The sequence below is a fragment of the Sarcophilus harrisii genome, chromosome 1 (assembly GCF_902635505.1).
Source record: "Sarcophilus harrisii chromosome 1, mSarHar1.11, whole genome shotgun sequence".
In the NCBI taxonomy this organism is placed as follows: Eukaryota; Metazoa; Chordata; class Mammalia; order Dasyuromorphia; family Dasyuridae; genus Sarcophilus; species Sarcophilus harrisii.
The window spans coordinates 672,387,234-672,400,947 of record NC_045426.1 but is presented as its reverse complement, the minus strand read 5'-3'; the positions used below and the strand labels follow the sequence as shown (position 1 = coordinate 672,400,947).

Genomic DNA, 13,714 nt, shown 5'->3' with positions numbered 1-13,714 from the left:
ACTGCACAGAAGAGAGATTTTAGCAATGAGACAGAAATGCAAAATGTATGAATGGAGAAGTGAATGAATAAAAAAAGCATTTGTTGAACAGCTTATTCCATTTCAAGCACTGTGCTAACCTCAGGGAATAGCCGGAGAAAGCCTGGGAAAAGTCTGGAGTGCTGACCTCTAATCTACATTTTAAAGGGGGAAAATAACGGAAGACTCCGTAGAGTGCTGAGCCTAGAGGCAAATCCAGCCTTAGACACTTACTAGGTAGTAGGTTTATTTTACAGAGAGGGAAACTGAGGCAAAAAGGGTGACGTGATTTGCCCACTTCATCCCGTTGCTTCAGTTTCTCTCTGTAAAAGGAGCCGGAGAGGAAACAGCAAACCATTCCAGTATATCTGCCAAGAAAACCCCAAATGGGCCCACAACTAAAAGGACTCAACAGATCTAGGGGAGTGCCAGCTAGATATAGGGGTGGTCCAATCAATTGTCAGGCCCTTTTAAAAAGATGCCGTGAGGTCGTTGCTTGATTCCAGTTTTCAGTCATAACAGCATTTATGTATTGCTTTAAAATTTGCAAAGCGCCCTGCAAGGTTACCTCATGTGAGCCTACAACAACTATTATCCCCATTTTACAGTTGAGGAAACTGAGTCGGGCAGAGGGTCAGGGGCTTGCCCAGGAAGTAAAGGAATTCGAACCCTGGCTTCCTGCCTCCAGGCCCGGTGCTCTAACCCACTGCCACCATGTTATAAACGAGGAAAGAGGCAGAGAGGAGGAGGAGGGAAGGGGATGCAGGGATCAGAGAGGACACGCAGGGATTGGCGGCAGCGGCAATCACGCGTCCGTGTTTGTTTTTTCCCCACGTGGTTAGGGTTTTATTAGCTCAGATTTCGATTTTCCCATTTTCAGCGGGGGTGGAGATAGATGGCTGCTTTAGCTCCTCCTGCTGCAGCTCTAGGGCGGGGCCTAGACGGGGGCGGAGCTCCCCTGGCGATCCCCCGGAAACCAGGACAGGGTGGCACGCCCGTCCCCACGCCACGCCAGACCGTGCGTGCGCCGGAGAAGCAGGGAAGTGCTTCCTGGTCATAGGGCGCATGCGTCGCAGGATGGCCTCACACTACCCCCCCCCGTCGCCGCCTCTATTCTAACCCACATAAGCCCCGCCCCTCCCACTCCGCTGGGCTCGGCGGCCCAGCCCTCTCCCCCATTCCAGGCCCCGCGCGGCCGCGCCTGCTCTCGCGAGAGCCGAGCCTTGGCACAAGATGGCGGCGACGTGAGCGTGTCCCCGCAGCGGGGGGAGCTGCAGCGGGAGCCGCAGAACAAAGGCAGCGCGCGGACACGGGGAGGGATGGTGAGCGCGCGCTGGGGCCGCGGCCGGGGCTGGGGCTAAAAGAGGAGGGGATGGAGAAGAGCCGTCGCGGAGGGAAGGGGGGAAGAGGGCGGGGCGCGGGACTGACAGACTGACTGACAGCTGAGGAAACAGGGACAGGGACAGGGACACGCCTCTGCCTGCGTTCTTAGCTCCTCCCTTGTTCCAAGCCCTGCCCTATCACGTTCCAAATCCCGCCTTTGCTCCATGTCCCGCCCCTGTAGAGCCGTGCCGCCTGTGCTTAGTCCCGCCTCCAGGGGCCCAAACTCCGCCTTCGTTCCGGGCCTCACCCTTGCAAACTTAAGGCCAAAACCAAGGGGCCCCGCCTCTCGGCAACTCTTGTCAATATCCTGGACCCCGCCCCCCGGGTCTTAGTCAAAGTCCTTGGCTCCGCCCCTACTCCATCTCCTTCTCGGGTCTTGCCTCCAATGTGTTTTGTCAATTTCATGGCCCCACCCCCTCTGTGTTCCAAATTCTCCATCTGTTCCAGGCCTGTTTGAGCTTCCCCGCCCATGCAGATTCTACTTTTGTTCTATACGTTGTGAACACGACATTTCTTTCCAGATTTCAACCCTAGAAACATTTTGGTTCTTTTCTTGGCCCCCTTCCTACAAGGTTCCTCCTGGGCTCCACCCCACGCTGACCAGCCTAGCCCTTAGATGACCGGCCTGTTGCAAAACAGGGGTAGAGTGGAAAGAGCACGGGTTCTAGCCCGCCTTTAACAACAGCTGTGACCTCACGCAGGTCACGTGGGTTTACTCTCTTGGGTCCCCTGTTGAGGTCCTACATCTTTGTGTTCCTGGGCTTCAAAATTTCCCTCTGCCCATTGTAGGCTGTGCCGTGTCCCCGTCTTTTTCCATCATCTGGACTCTTCCCCAGCCAACTTCCCCCTCCTTCTGACCCATATTCTTCTAGAAGGTAGAGATTCAGGATTTTCCCATGCCCATTCTCATCTATAATTGGTAATGGGGCCCAATGTAAGCCTGGTCCTTACCTCCAATCCTATTTCTAAGATTTAGAGCTGGAAGGGGAAAGAAAAGGAATAAGCATTTACTAAGTCTTGTGTGCTAATTATTATCTCATTTGATCTAAGGCAGTAGTTTCAAAATTGAATATAGTATATTGACTTAGAAAACCACAAATTACCATTATGTTGTTTTTTATTTTGTGAACTATTTCCCAATTACATTGTAATCCTGTTCGGGCTACGTTCAAGGGTTTTGTAGGCAGCTTGCTACTTTAGAGTTTGGAGACAATGTTACATTTAGCCTCAGAGAACCTAGATTTGACACAGCTCACCCATCGCCCAGTTGTGTGTGACTGGATTGATTTCTCTGCTTCTTGTTTTCTCATCTGAAAAACGAAGGGGTTGGACTTTATGACCATTTGAGATCCTTTTCATATTTAAATATGATCTAGTCCGATCCAGCCTTTCCTGATGTTTATAGAGAGGATGAAACTGATGGCCAGAGATGGTAAGTGACCCAGCGAAGGTCACACAGGTAGTAAGTGACAAAACCAGGTTGAACTCTGTCTCTGACAGCAAACCTAGGAGGGGACTAACTTTTCTTGCCTTACTTCAGCCTTACCTTCCCATCCCTACCCCCACCTCCCAATCTGAAATTTCTTGGCTCCCGGTCGTCCAGCACTACCTCCAAACTCCATTCCTGGCAGCCATGAAATATGGTCAAGTCACACTGAGTCTATTGTCCCCCCAAATCTCCCTCCCTCTTCCCCCATTCTTTTCTGCCATTAGACTCTCATCTTAATCCTCCTGCCTGGCACTGGGGCACCTGTGTTTTTTGCCCCCAGTCCACTACTGGAAGAGGATTAGGGTCCATTTTGACCTGGAAAGGGGTGCCTGGTGATAGCAAAGCTTTCCCAACAGGTACCCACCAAGGGCAGGTAGATTCAAAATCAAGCTAGTCAGCAGTGTGACCCTAGTTCTAGCCTGACTTGTTGGGATATTCTTACCAGGTTCCCCTTCTGTCAAGTGAGGACATTGAAGTTGATGGTCCCCAAGTTTCTCGTCTGTGCTAAGTTCTGACTCTTAACCATCTGTTCCCTTGCTGATATTCTGTGGGTAGCTCAGCCAGGCATGAGAATGAGAGAATGAGAAGGAAGCCTGAGGCAAGTGAAGGGAATAGGAGAACATTATGGGATTTCTGAACCAAAATCCCCTTCTCAGCATTCCTTCTCCACTGGGGTGGCCCAAAGACAAAAGACTTGTGGAGGGGACTGAGGGAAACAAAAACTTGGGGTGAGGGACGAGGTAAGTGAGAGGATGAAGTTCAAAGGTGAAAAGCCAAGGACTGACCCCCTCCCTATCTGGTTCATTGTCATCAGGAGGAGAGTTCTGGGATGGGACCTGGGGTCCAGGCATGTCCTGCACCATTGCCCTACTCAGACATCTATGGCAGCCCCAGTCAGAGCCCAGCAGCCAAACCAGAAAAAGAGCAGCTGTCTCCAGCCTTCTCAGCAGAGGGTGAGTAAAAGGATCATGGATTGGCAGTTAGGAAAGGGGTTTTCTTCTTAATCCTCAGGCTCAGGGACTTCCTGAAGAGGACTTGTGGTTCAGTGGGGCAAGCAGGGGTGAGAAACATTGACAGCCCCACAGTAACCTGTTTTCACTCTGCAGACTGCAAACACTCCAGCAGAACCAACACTGGAGGGGGTGTCAACAGCAGCCCCAGTGAGGAGCCACGCCTTCCAAAACGCAGGCCCCCCTCTTCTGGTGAGAAAGTACAGCCTGTGAGGCACAGGGACCAAGTGAGAGGGCCAATAGCACATACAGGGAGGTCTGGTGGGGAGGCCTAAAAGCAGATTGGGGGGAGGGAAAAAGAGCAGAGGGAGGATACATTCCATCACATGGTGAGACAATTCATCTACTTGAGCATCTGCCTCTGCTATTCTCTATTTTTTTTTTTTAGATTTATTCTCTATTCTCCTGATTGTCTTACTCATCACCAGTTTCATTGTCTTTTTCTCAAGCCTTGGAGACACCCAAATACTTGACATAGAGAATTATCAGAGTCCAGAGTAAGACCTGTACTGAGATCTCTGCATTTGAGGTCTGGGGCTCTGGGCTTTTAGTCTGGACTAGATGGCCTTTTTAGCTCCTTTGTAACTCCAAATCTCAGAATTCCTTTGTTTGTTCTTTCCTCTGGCTCCTCAGACTACTTTGAAGATTGGACCTTTGGTCATTTCCCCTCAGAGCTGGTCATCATTCTTATATCTCAGCAGAATTCCCATCCTTCCTGGCCTGAGCTCTGATAATCGCTGGCTCCTTCTGTCCTCCCTCTTTTGCAGGCCCATCCTTTCCTTTGTAAGACCTCTTGCAAAAGGCCCTTCCTTTCTACTCATACTGCTTTCTCCCTAAGCAAAAGCCCTTCTTATCGCTTCCCTGGAGTATCCTAACTTGCCTTTTTGCCTTCAGCCCCATGATAGAGCTGTCTGGAAGATGGGACACATTAATCTTCCTAAAGCCCAACTTTGGTCCTAAAGGGCCTTTGATCCGGTTCCCAAAGCCAGGCCAAGGAGTCTTATCATCAGCATTTTTGACAAGTCTAAGTGCAGCTGGGCTGGAGCCCTGGCTTGGGTGGGAACTTGGAAGTGTAGGTTCTAATTGCAGACCTGCTAAGAATACCTTGGACAAGTGACTTCGCTCTATGAGCCTTAGTTTCTTTCTCTGGAGAAAAATGAGTTGGAGGGAGGGACAGTAGTGAAAATGATTTATTTCTAAGGTCATTTCTGGTTGTGATATTGTAGAAAATTCTGTTTCCAGTGAAAAAGCAATCCCTATCAAGGCATCTCCAATTGTTAATAAGCCATCAAATCTGTCCTCTTAAACAAACCCCCACTGGGCCCAGACCTTCTTTCTGAGGCAAAGAATAAGTCTCTTGCCTTACAGATAGTTTAAAGGCAATCATTTCCTGCTGAAATCCTCTCTTTTCCAGGTTATACAACCTCAATTTTTTTCAACTAATCTTCCCGACATAATTTGAAGCCCTTTCTCTATTCCACCTACTCTCTTGTCCCATCATCACCTAAAACCCTTCAGTAAAATCTAAACATCTGGACCAACATCCTTCTCTTGGCCAACATAGGCAAGTGATAAACATCAAGTCCTTTCTTTTGCATCTCTGCTCACAGCCTCCTTTTAGCCTGGAATGCCCCACACACCCTCCCATCTGTCGACTCCTATTCATCCTTCAAGACAGCTTTCCTTGATCATCTAGAAAATGTTCTCCCTTCTCCTGTGCACTTCACACAGACCCTTGCTTTTGCTTCTGTGTAGTCTTTAGTAATTGTGCCTGTTGGCGGCTGCTGTGAGAGCTCTCCTCCCCACCCCTGCAAATGAAAAGAGAGATGACAGTTGGCAGCAAAGGTCCTGGGTTCAAATCATGGTTCTGCTGTTTATCATGACCTTGTATGAGTCATTTTCCCTTCTCCACATGTTTCCTCCTGTAGAAAGGGAAAACACCACCAGGATTGCCTCAGTGGTTGTTGAGGCTACACGCTGTAGACAGGAACCCTCCCTTTATGATTATTAGACTCTCAGCTCCTTGAGGGCTGGTCTCAGATCATCATGGATGCAGCATCCTTTGGAAACCTGCGAGCTTGACATAAATGTATTTAATATTCCTGGCCCAGCCCTCTCTAGCCTAGAATTTGGCACACAGTAGGTGGGTTGGCAGAATTCAGGTTGAGATGTGGCTGAAGAGAAATGTGACCAGGCCCTGGGATACTTTGTGTGTCCTAGGGAGACAGTTCCCTTGCTCCAGCTATGGTTGCCGCCTGGCTTTCCCCAACCCCCGGGAACTTGCTCAGCACCTGCACAGTCACTTGCAACCCACACAGTCCATGGAAGGTAAGTCTGGGGATAAAGGGGAGAATGGGGTGGGACTTCCTTCCTTCTTAGACACCTCTCTGCTGGAGAACCACACTTTTGTCCTGATACGGGAGTCCTCTCCACTGTCAGTCCTGGTCTTGGCTTCCAGTGGGAATGGTTCAGAAGCCTACCTACCGGGAGACCCAAGAGCAATAAGTCAGAATGCAGGATTTGGAGTCGAGGATGTGGATTCAAATCCTGGTTCCAGGGACCACCTTTGTGAACTTGGGCAAGACACCCTACAGACCTCAGGCTCCTCATCTATTTAAGAATGGCATGACTTTCCAAGGCCCCCTATTCTACAGCTGGGAGCTTGGGATAATGTATGCCGATTCCCGGAATGTCATTTCCTCTGGTCCTATTCCTCTGCAGGGAAACGGTTTCACTGCTCTACCCCAAGCTGTTCAGAAACCTTCCCCAGCATGCAGGAGCTGATGACCCACACCAAACTGCACTACAAGCCCAACAGATACTTCAAGTGAGGTCTTTCCCCTGCTTGTCCTTCTCCCCTCCTCCACCCATTGGTTTTCTCTTGGGTTCTCCATGTTGACCTGACCCCTTCTCCTCCAGCTCTTTGCTCACTCCCAGCCCTCCTTTGCCACTCTGTCCATCATTAGCTCACTTGGCCTGCTCACCCCTCAGTCCAGCCTCTGTCTCCCCCTACTCCAGGTGTGAAAATTGCCTTCTCCGCTTCCGGACTCACCGCTCCCTCTTCAAGCACCTACACGTCTGCTCCGACCAGTCCCACAGCCCGGCCCCACCCCCAGCCCCCCTACCCCCCCCCCGGAGAAGGAGCTGCCCGACGCTCAGAGACCAGCTGGCCCCGGCCCTGACAAGGCCCCATTGCTCACGCCACTGAACCTGGCCCCGGATCCTCGTCCCAGGGCTCCATTCCCGCTCCTGGAGGCCTCACTCTACAGCTCTGCTGCCCTGTCCTCATACTCCAGCCAGGCCTCAGGCCCTGTATCTGCACCCTTCCTCCCCTACCTCGGTCCCTCCTCCTATGGGCTGGCCCCTGGCTCTTCTCCCCAGCGCCTCCGTCCCTTCCTGCCTACCCAGGCCCAGGCTCTCCCTAGTTCTGGCCCTGGCTCCAGCTCCACCAGTAATGCAGCTGTCTGGAAAAAAAATCAGGGTGAGCAGAGATAGCCCCGATCCAGCCCTTATGTCTAAGCAGGCACCCTTTATTGTCACTAGCTTGTCTTCTCCCCAAGTAGGAACCAGCAGAGGAAGAAGTTGGTAGCAGGTGAGACTGCAGGATTACGTCCCCTGACCTTTCCTCTTCCTGCAGGTTCTAGCAATAGTCCACGAAGGCCCCCTGGGAGCTCTGAGGGACCTACAGGTCAGTGGCATCCCCGTGAAGCAGCAGGCTGGGGAGGAACGACAGAACTGGACCCTTTAAAATGGGAAGGGGACAGAAACCACAGGTCTAGGTCTTCGCGGTACAGGTTGACACTTCAGACTTGGGGGGGAGGGGGGGAATCAAAATTGCTCAACTTTCTTCAGGAAGAAAGTGACTCAAGTTACTTAAAACTTACCCAGAAGCAGCCTAAGATTGTGTAAGCTCTCTCCTGTCAGGAAGTCTCAGGAACACTGGCTCAAGGCTTTTCTCCTTCCTATGCCAGGTCATTCTTCTACCAGTCGAATCGTGTGGGAACACACCAGAGGCCGCTACACCTGTATGCAGTGTCCCTTCTCCACGGCCTCCAGGCCGGCCATGACCCTTCATTTGGAGGACCATCGCAAGACTCCACCTCCAGCCCCACCCCCACAGCCACCATCCCCTTCAAGTCCCCCTCAACTTGAGGCCCAGGGGGGTACAGTTTGGTCACTGGAGCCCACTGCTGGGTCATCAAGTGGTCCTCCTTCACTCACCACTCAGTCACCCAGGAGTCAGGGGCCCACAACCTCAGGAGAGGACTGGGATTTCTAAGGCTGGAAAACCACCTCTCCTGCCTCCCCAAGTAGCACAAGGCTACCCTGTGATAAGAAGTCATTAACTCCCGGGCAGATTCTGCAGGTGGCCTGACTTGTTCCCCTTCCAGGATAACTAGAGATGGATCACTCCCTCTATTCTCCATTCTGGCCCTGGGGACTGTAGGGGGTGGGAAGGTAGAAGATTATTTTTATAATTAACTTAATATTGCTTTGGAACTCTGTGGGTCATTGGGTCTAGCTGTCCTGGCTTGGACCAGGATTGGCTGGGCATGTGGATAATAAAGCAGTTGTATAGGAGCTGCCTGTTTGAGACTTGGGGCTTCAAGAATCATTGGGTAGCCTGGCAATTAACTGCAGAATTTTGGGGGGGCCACGAGGGACTTTTGCACAGACTGAATAATTCAGGAACATTTCCTGTCCCATTCCCCCCATCCCCATTCACTATTTATTCTAGACAAAGATAAAAAATTCCAGTTTTTATTTATTTAAAAAGACCAATAAGAGGGAAGAGGGAGGGGGCTGCAAGGTTTATCCTGAGAAAGTGCCAGAGCCCCTGCCCCTTCGGGGCCCAGGCAGGGCATGGGACACATTTTTCTTGGAAACAAAGATTTAGAAAGAATTCCAACAAATCGTTGCACGAAACACCCCTGAAAACGGAGAGATCCTTTGGTCACCGAATCCCCTGGCCAAGCAGTGCCGGTGGAGCCCCTTCTGGAAAAGAACAGACCCCAGGGCCAGTGGCGCCCAGGGCTGGGGGATCAAAGGGCAAGGGCAAGCTGGCAGAGTCTGTCTGTAAGCCGCTGCTTGCTCACTGACTGCAGGGCAGGGCAGCTGACTCAGTCCTCCTCGTCTTCTTCGCTGTCGTCCCCCTCATCATCCACAGCTCGTTTCCTTTTCTCTCCATGTTGGGGCTCTAAAGGTATGGAGGTAAGCCAGTGTCAGAGGAAGAAGGAAAAGAGCCCAGGGGAGCAGAGAAGAGAACCCCTCCCCCACCTTTCCCCTTCCTAGGGCTGGGAGTGGAGAAGCAGCAGAAAAGGCCTGGATTGGGGAGGGGCGGGAGGGGGAGGAGAGAGAACTTGGTTGCTGAATGGCCATTGGCCCCACCTGGGCCATATGGAATTCCCAGTTCCCTCCCTGAAATCAAGCCCTGGATACCTTGGACGGGCCAGGCAACACTACCACTCCCAGGTCCCTTAACCCATCCCCTACTAGGGGGTACCTCTAGGATGGAACTTAGAATCCCATTCCAAGCAGTCAGGACTCACCTTCTCCCTCTTCTTCTTCATCCTCCTCTCCATCATCATCTTCATCCTCCTCATCCTCCTGAAGGGGTTGGGGAAGAACACACAGAAGAGTGAATTCCAGAATGTTAGAGTTTGAGGGGGCAGGTGCTAGTATGACACCTCCCCCCCCCTCCCCAAACATGGATGAGAAGGGTAACCCATGGTCACAGAAGAAGCAATGACAGAATTTACACCCAAGGCCCCAGGCTCCCACAGCCTCCACCGGAGGAATCCTGACTGCAGTGAATTTAGTGGAATGAGGCTTGAATTGCAATGATCTTTGACCTAAAAACATAGCCAGGACCTGTTCTGTTAATGACATCTCCAGAGGAGGGAGGCACCCAGCCTCTGCTCGGAGCTCTTTCCCAAGGAAGAAAGATGATGGAAGTCTACATGATTCTCACCTCATCCTCTACCCCATCTTCTTCCTCATCCTCCTCTTCCTCTTCCTCCTCCTCATCTTCTTCTCCATCAACATCTTCATCATCCTCATCCTCCTCATCATCAATTACATCCTCATCAAGCTCCTCCTCCTCCTCCTCTTCCTCCTCCTCCTCTTCTTCTTCTTCACCTATTACTGACAACAGAGAGCTCATGACCAAATAACCTGGGCTCCAAGACCGCCAAGGGGATCTTGGCCAAATACTGCGCCTGGATTTCCCCATCTATGTAGTGGGGAGGTCGATCTTCACCCACTTGAGAGCAAAGACCTAAGAAATGATTGGGGAAGAGAACTTGAAGGCCAGAAGAAGACCTTCTCTGGCCAGATCCATGCTCACCTTCCCCATTCTCTCCGCAAACACTGTCCAGGCCCTCCCTATCGGCCTCTGGTTCAGAGTCTGGAGCTTCCTTGTCATCTGCATCGTAGCCATCGAGGTAGGTGAGCTGGGGCAAGAGGGCAAACACACTCTCCCTGTAGCTCATCAGCATGGTCACATCGCATTTGAAAAGGTCCAGGCTCTTGAGGTTAGGCAGCTTCTTCTACAAGAAGCAAAAAGAACATATATGGAAGTTCAGGCCTCTATTCCATTTCATCCAAGTCTCAACATTATTTGAGGAACTTGCCAGATCTAATCCCTGTCCAAAGGTGCCCCAGGAGTCAGAAAAAAACTGCTCTGAAAGGCAAGCAAAGAGATTTGGGGAAAATAGGAAATGACCTGGGGCAGGGGAGATCTCCAGGCCATAAGGTCAAAGGCAAACTTTTATTTGCCTTTCAGGAAAAAATAATTTAGCACTTACAAGGAGCAAAAGCCAATTCTAAGCCAACCCTTGGGAAATAAAGAATTTGGTCAAGGCCCAATCATAGCATTCAGTGAACACAGTCTAAAGGAATGGGGGTGGGAGGGGGTGTTTCCAAGTCTAGGCAGCCTCACCAGGGGCTCCAGTGTGTTGATGTCCTTGATTTTGTTCCCACTGAGGTTTAACTGGACCAGGCTGGGTGTTCGTTCTGCCAGGACCTCCAGACCTCCAGAGATGTGGTTATCACTGAGCTCCAACTGTAGAGTCCAGACAGAACAAGGTGGGGATAATCAGGGGGCCCAGACCTCATCCCCAGAGATTCCATCTTCCCTCCCGGGGAGCCGCCTGCCTTTCACCCCTACCCCACCCTTAGGGCTTCCAACCTCTGACATCTTCATCCCCCAATCTCTCCCTACGCCACCTTTCGCAGTCGGGGAAGCTTGGGTAGGTTGGCCAAAGACACAAGGCTGATGTCAACCATGCTGAGAAACTCAAGGTTTTCAAATTCTGAAGACAGGCCTCCGATTTTCCCATCATCTGAGAAGCAGTTATCCAAGACTAGATCCTTCACCTGTGGTGAGGAACAAGCTCTCAGTCAGTCACTTCCAAAATTCCCGGCCAACCTCCCTCCCAACCCAGATCTCTCCCCCCACCTAAAACAGTCTGGCCATGAGACCACCCAAACCCAGCCTCCAGTGTTCTCCCAAAATCTAGACCACTCAAAGCTCACGATCCCATTTCTGCCCCCAAATAAGAATATCCTGGCTCCAGCTGGATCTCATAGCCAGTCCCAACTCTAAAGTGCAAGTTTAAATGGCTCAGCACTCCCTCAAAGACCTTCAAACTCCTCAAGCTTGCCCAGAACAGCCAAGAATGGCTCAGTCACTGCAGGCCCTGGCTCGAACCATCTTTCACTTAGGTCATTCTGGGCTCCTGTCCACACATCCTGGCTCAGCTTAGTCCCTGTGATTCCAAAGAGACCAGGCCCAAGAAGCCTGGGTCTTCATAAGGAAAGATGACCCCAAAGCCGGATTTCTCCGTTCTAATGAATGCCAAGCCCTGGGCAGCTTGAAATAATCCCTCATGTCTTCAAACTTGGGACCCTGAACTTGAGACCACTTGTCCCCAAGAGCAAGGCTCCGAATTACAAAGCTGAAAGATCGGAGCAAGCGGGGAAGATTTACTAAAGCGTGGCCCCTCACTCAGCTCCTCTGAGGTAAAACCCCAGCGACCGGGAGGACCCTCCCTCCACCTTCCCAGCAGCCCAGCCAGGCCCCACGTGTAGCCCTCTTCCGCCTAAGTGCCTCCGGGAGGCTCTGGCCGGGGTCCTGCCGCCTGCTCGCCACCTTTGCCGGCCCGGACCTCCTAAAACCCCAGGGCCCCGCAGACCAGACTCTGAGGACTCCGTCCCCGAATCCGGCCGCCAAGTTAGAGCGCCCTTAATGCGAGGCTTTCTAAAAGCCTGCCCTGCTTCCCGACTTCCCCGCGCGGTCCCGGGGCCCCGAGAACCAAACGCGGGATGCGCCATCGCACCCCGCGACTGCCGCCCAAGAGCCGGGGTCCCCCGCGCACAGCCGGACCCGGACGGCGGGCTGGAACCCCAAAGCCCTGGGTCCCCCGCGCACGCCCGGACTCCAGACCCCGGGTTTTAGCCTAAGAGCCGAGACCTCCCCGCGCACGTCCGGCCCCCGGCCCCCCTCCCGGGGCCCAGTCCCCGGCCTCCCGCGGCCCATGGGCCGGGCCTTGAAGGCCACGTCCCCCGCTCTTGGCGCCCGCACTCCCCGGCTCCCTCCCGGGCCTTGGGGCCCCGGATCTCGCGTCCGCGCCGCGGCTTCCGCGCGAGGCCTGCAGGGCCAAACTCCGGCTGCCCAGGCCCCGACTCGGGCCCCGGCCCCGGCCCCCGCGCGGCTGCCCACGTGCGGAGCCCCCAGCCCCGGGCCAGGGCCCACGTGCTCCGGCTCGCGGGGGCCTCACCTCCCCGGGCTTCCTGTTCCGCAGCTCCAGCGAAACCCGCCTCTTGATGTCCATGGCTGCGCAGCCCGAGCCCAGCCCAGCCAGGGAGCCCCGAGAGCCCCGAGAGCCGCCGCCGCCGGGGAGACCGCCAGGAAGGCGCCAAAGGCACACAAAGGGGCGGGGGGAGGAGATCGCGCCCCCGAGGGCCCCGGAGCGCGCTCCCGGGCGGCCCAGACCTGCCCCAGCGCGCCCTCTGCTGGCCCCAGAGAGCTAACCCCCGCCCCGCTCACGGCCCCGCCTCTCGCAGCGCGCGATCCCGCCCCCGCAGCGCCCCCTGCAGACCCTCGAAGCACCACCTCCCATCCTAACACACCACCGTGGGCCCCGCCTTTCGTAGCGCGGGTCCGGCACGCCGGAGTAGGACCCTACAGCGCCCACTGCCGGTCGCATAGAACCAACCTTCCTCTCCGAGACAGCCCCGCCTCGGCCAGCGCGGCCCCTCCCCCGGGACGCCCTCCGCAGGGGAGCCTCCGCCCCCCACTCCCCGTCTCTAGGCCCAGCCCCTCCCCGCTCAGTGGCCGGGCAACCCTCGCGCACCTTTTCCCGGGCGGAGCCTCCTCCCGGGCGGAGCCTCCTGCGGGCCGCGGAGCGTGCTCACGCTTTCACCTGCCGGGACCGCTACGCCTGTTCCGTCCTTCCCCTGGGGGCGGGGAACTGAGCCCATGGTCCCCTGCCGGTGGTCCCTCGTGCCCCAGGCTGGTCCCCGATCGCCCCCTTCCGGCCGAGCGCGCCGCCTCACCTCCCGTCCCGCAGAGCTCCGCGTAGCCCGGGCCCGCTCAGCCCAGCTCCAGGAGGAGCTCGACGAGCCCTGAGGTCCGCGAAGGAGGGGGACGGGGGCGCTCATCTCTGCCCTCGTCTGAGGCCCCGCCAGCCCCGAGGCCGCTAGAGAACCTCCCTTTCTGGGCTCCGGACAGGGGCGGGAACCCCGGGGCGAGGAAGTTCCAGGTCGGCGTCTGCGTTGCAGACACCAGCCTCAGAAGCTGGCTTAGAGCGCC

At 54.3% G+C, this 13,714-nt stretch overlaps 2 protein-coding genes across 3 annotated transcripts; one reads left to right on the top strand and one right to left on the bottom strand.

The window, feature by feature from the left end:
- The first annotated feature begins 1,041 nt into the window (after positions 1-1,041).
- On the top strand, positions 1,042-8,481 carry ZNF414 (zinc finger protein 414). Its single transcript, XM_023496901.2, is given in 11 exon segments — positions 1,042-1,340; positions 3,705-3,843; positions 3,997-4,092; positions 6,121-6,228; positions 6,622-6,727; positions 6,919-7,031; positions 7,034-7,381; positions 7,538-7,588; positions 7,872-8,011; positions 8,013-8,190; positions 8,193-8,481. Coding segments are annotated over 11 exon segments (1,365 nt in total). The 5' UTR covers positions 1,042-1,337; the 3' UTR covers positions 8,276-8,481.
- A 164-nt stretch (positions 8,482-8,645) lies between these two features.
- On the bottom strand, positions 8,646-12,910 carry LOC100920101 (acidic leucine-rich nuclear phosphoprotein 32 family member B). Of its 2 annotated transcripts, none has more exons than XM_031948309.1 (7): positions 12,681-12,910; positions 11,128-11,277; positions 10,841-10,963; positions 10,247-10,448; positions 9,872-10,044; positions 9,450-9,507; positions 8,646-9,097 (listed from the first exon to the last, which is right to left on the bottom strand). In XM_031948309.1, exons 1-7 carry the CDS (start codon positions 12,732-12,734, stop codon positions 9,021-9,023), a joined length of 837 nt encoding a protein of 278 aa, XP_031804169.1. In that variant the 5' UTR covers positions 12,735-12,910; the 3' UTR covers positions 8,646-9,020. The 2 variants fall into 2 exon arrangements, with proteins under 2 accessions (XP_031804169.1, XP_031804170.1); XM_031948310.1 differs by having other exon boundaries at positions 9,872-10,038.
- Between the last annotated feature and the right edge of the window lie 804 nt (positions 12,911-13,714).

Coding starts and splice junctions, on each gene's coding strand:
- LOC100920101 (XM_031948309.1), bottom strand. CDS start 12,734: ATGGACATCAAGAGGCGGGTTTCGCTGGAGCTGCGGAACAGGAAGCCC. Junction 9,508..9,871: donor AAGATGGGGTAGAGGATGAG/GTGAGAATCATG, acceptor CAACCCCTTCAG/GAGGATGAGGAGGATGAAGA. Junction 9,098..9,449: donor TGAAGAAGAAGAGGGAGAAG/GTGAGTCCTGAC, acceptor CCATACCTTTAG/AGCCCCAACATGGAGAGAAA.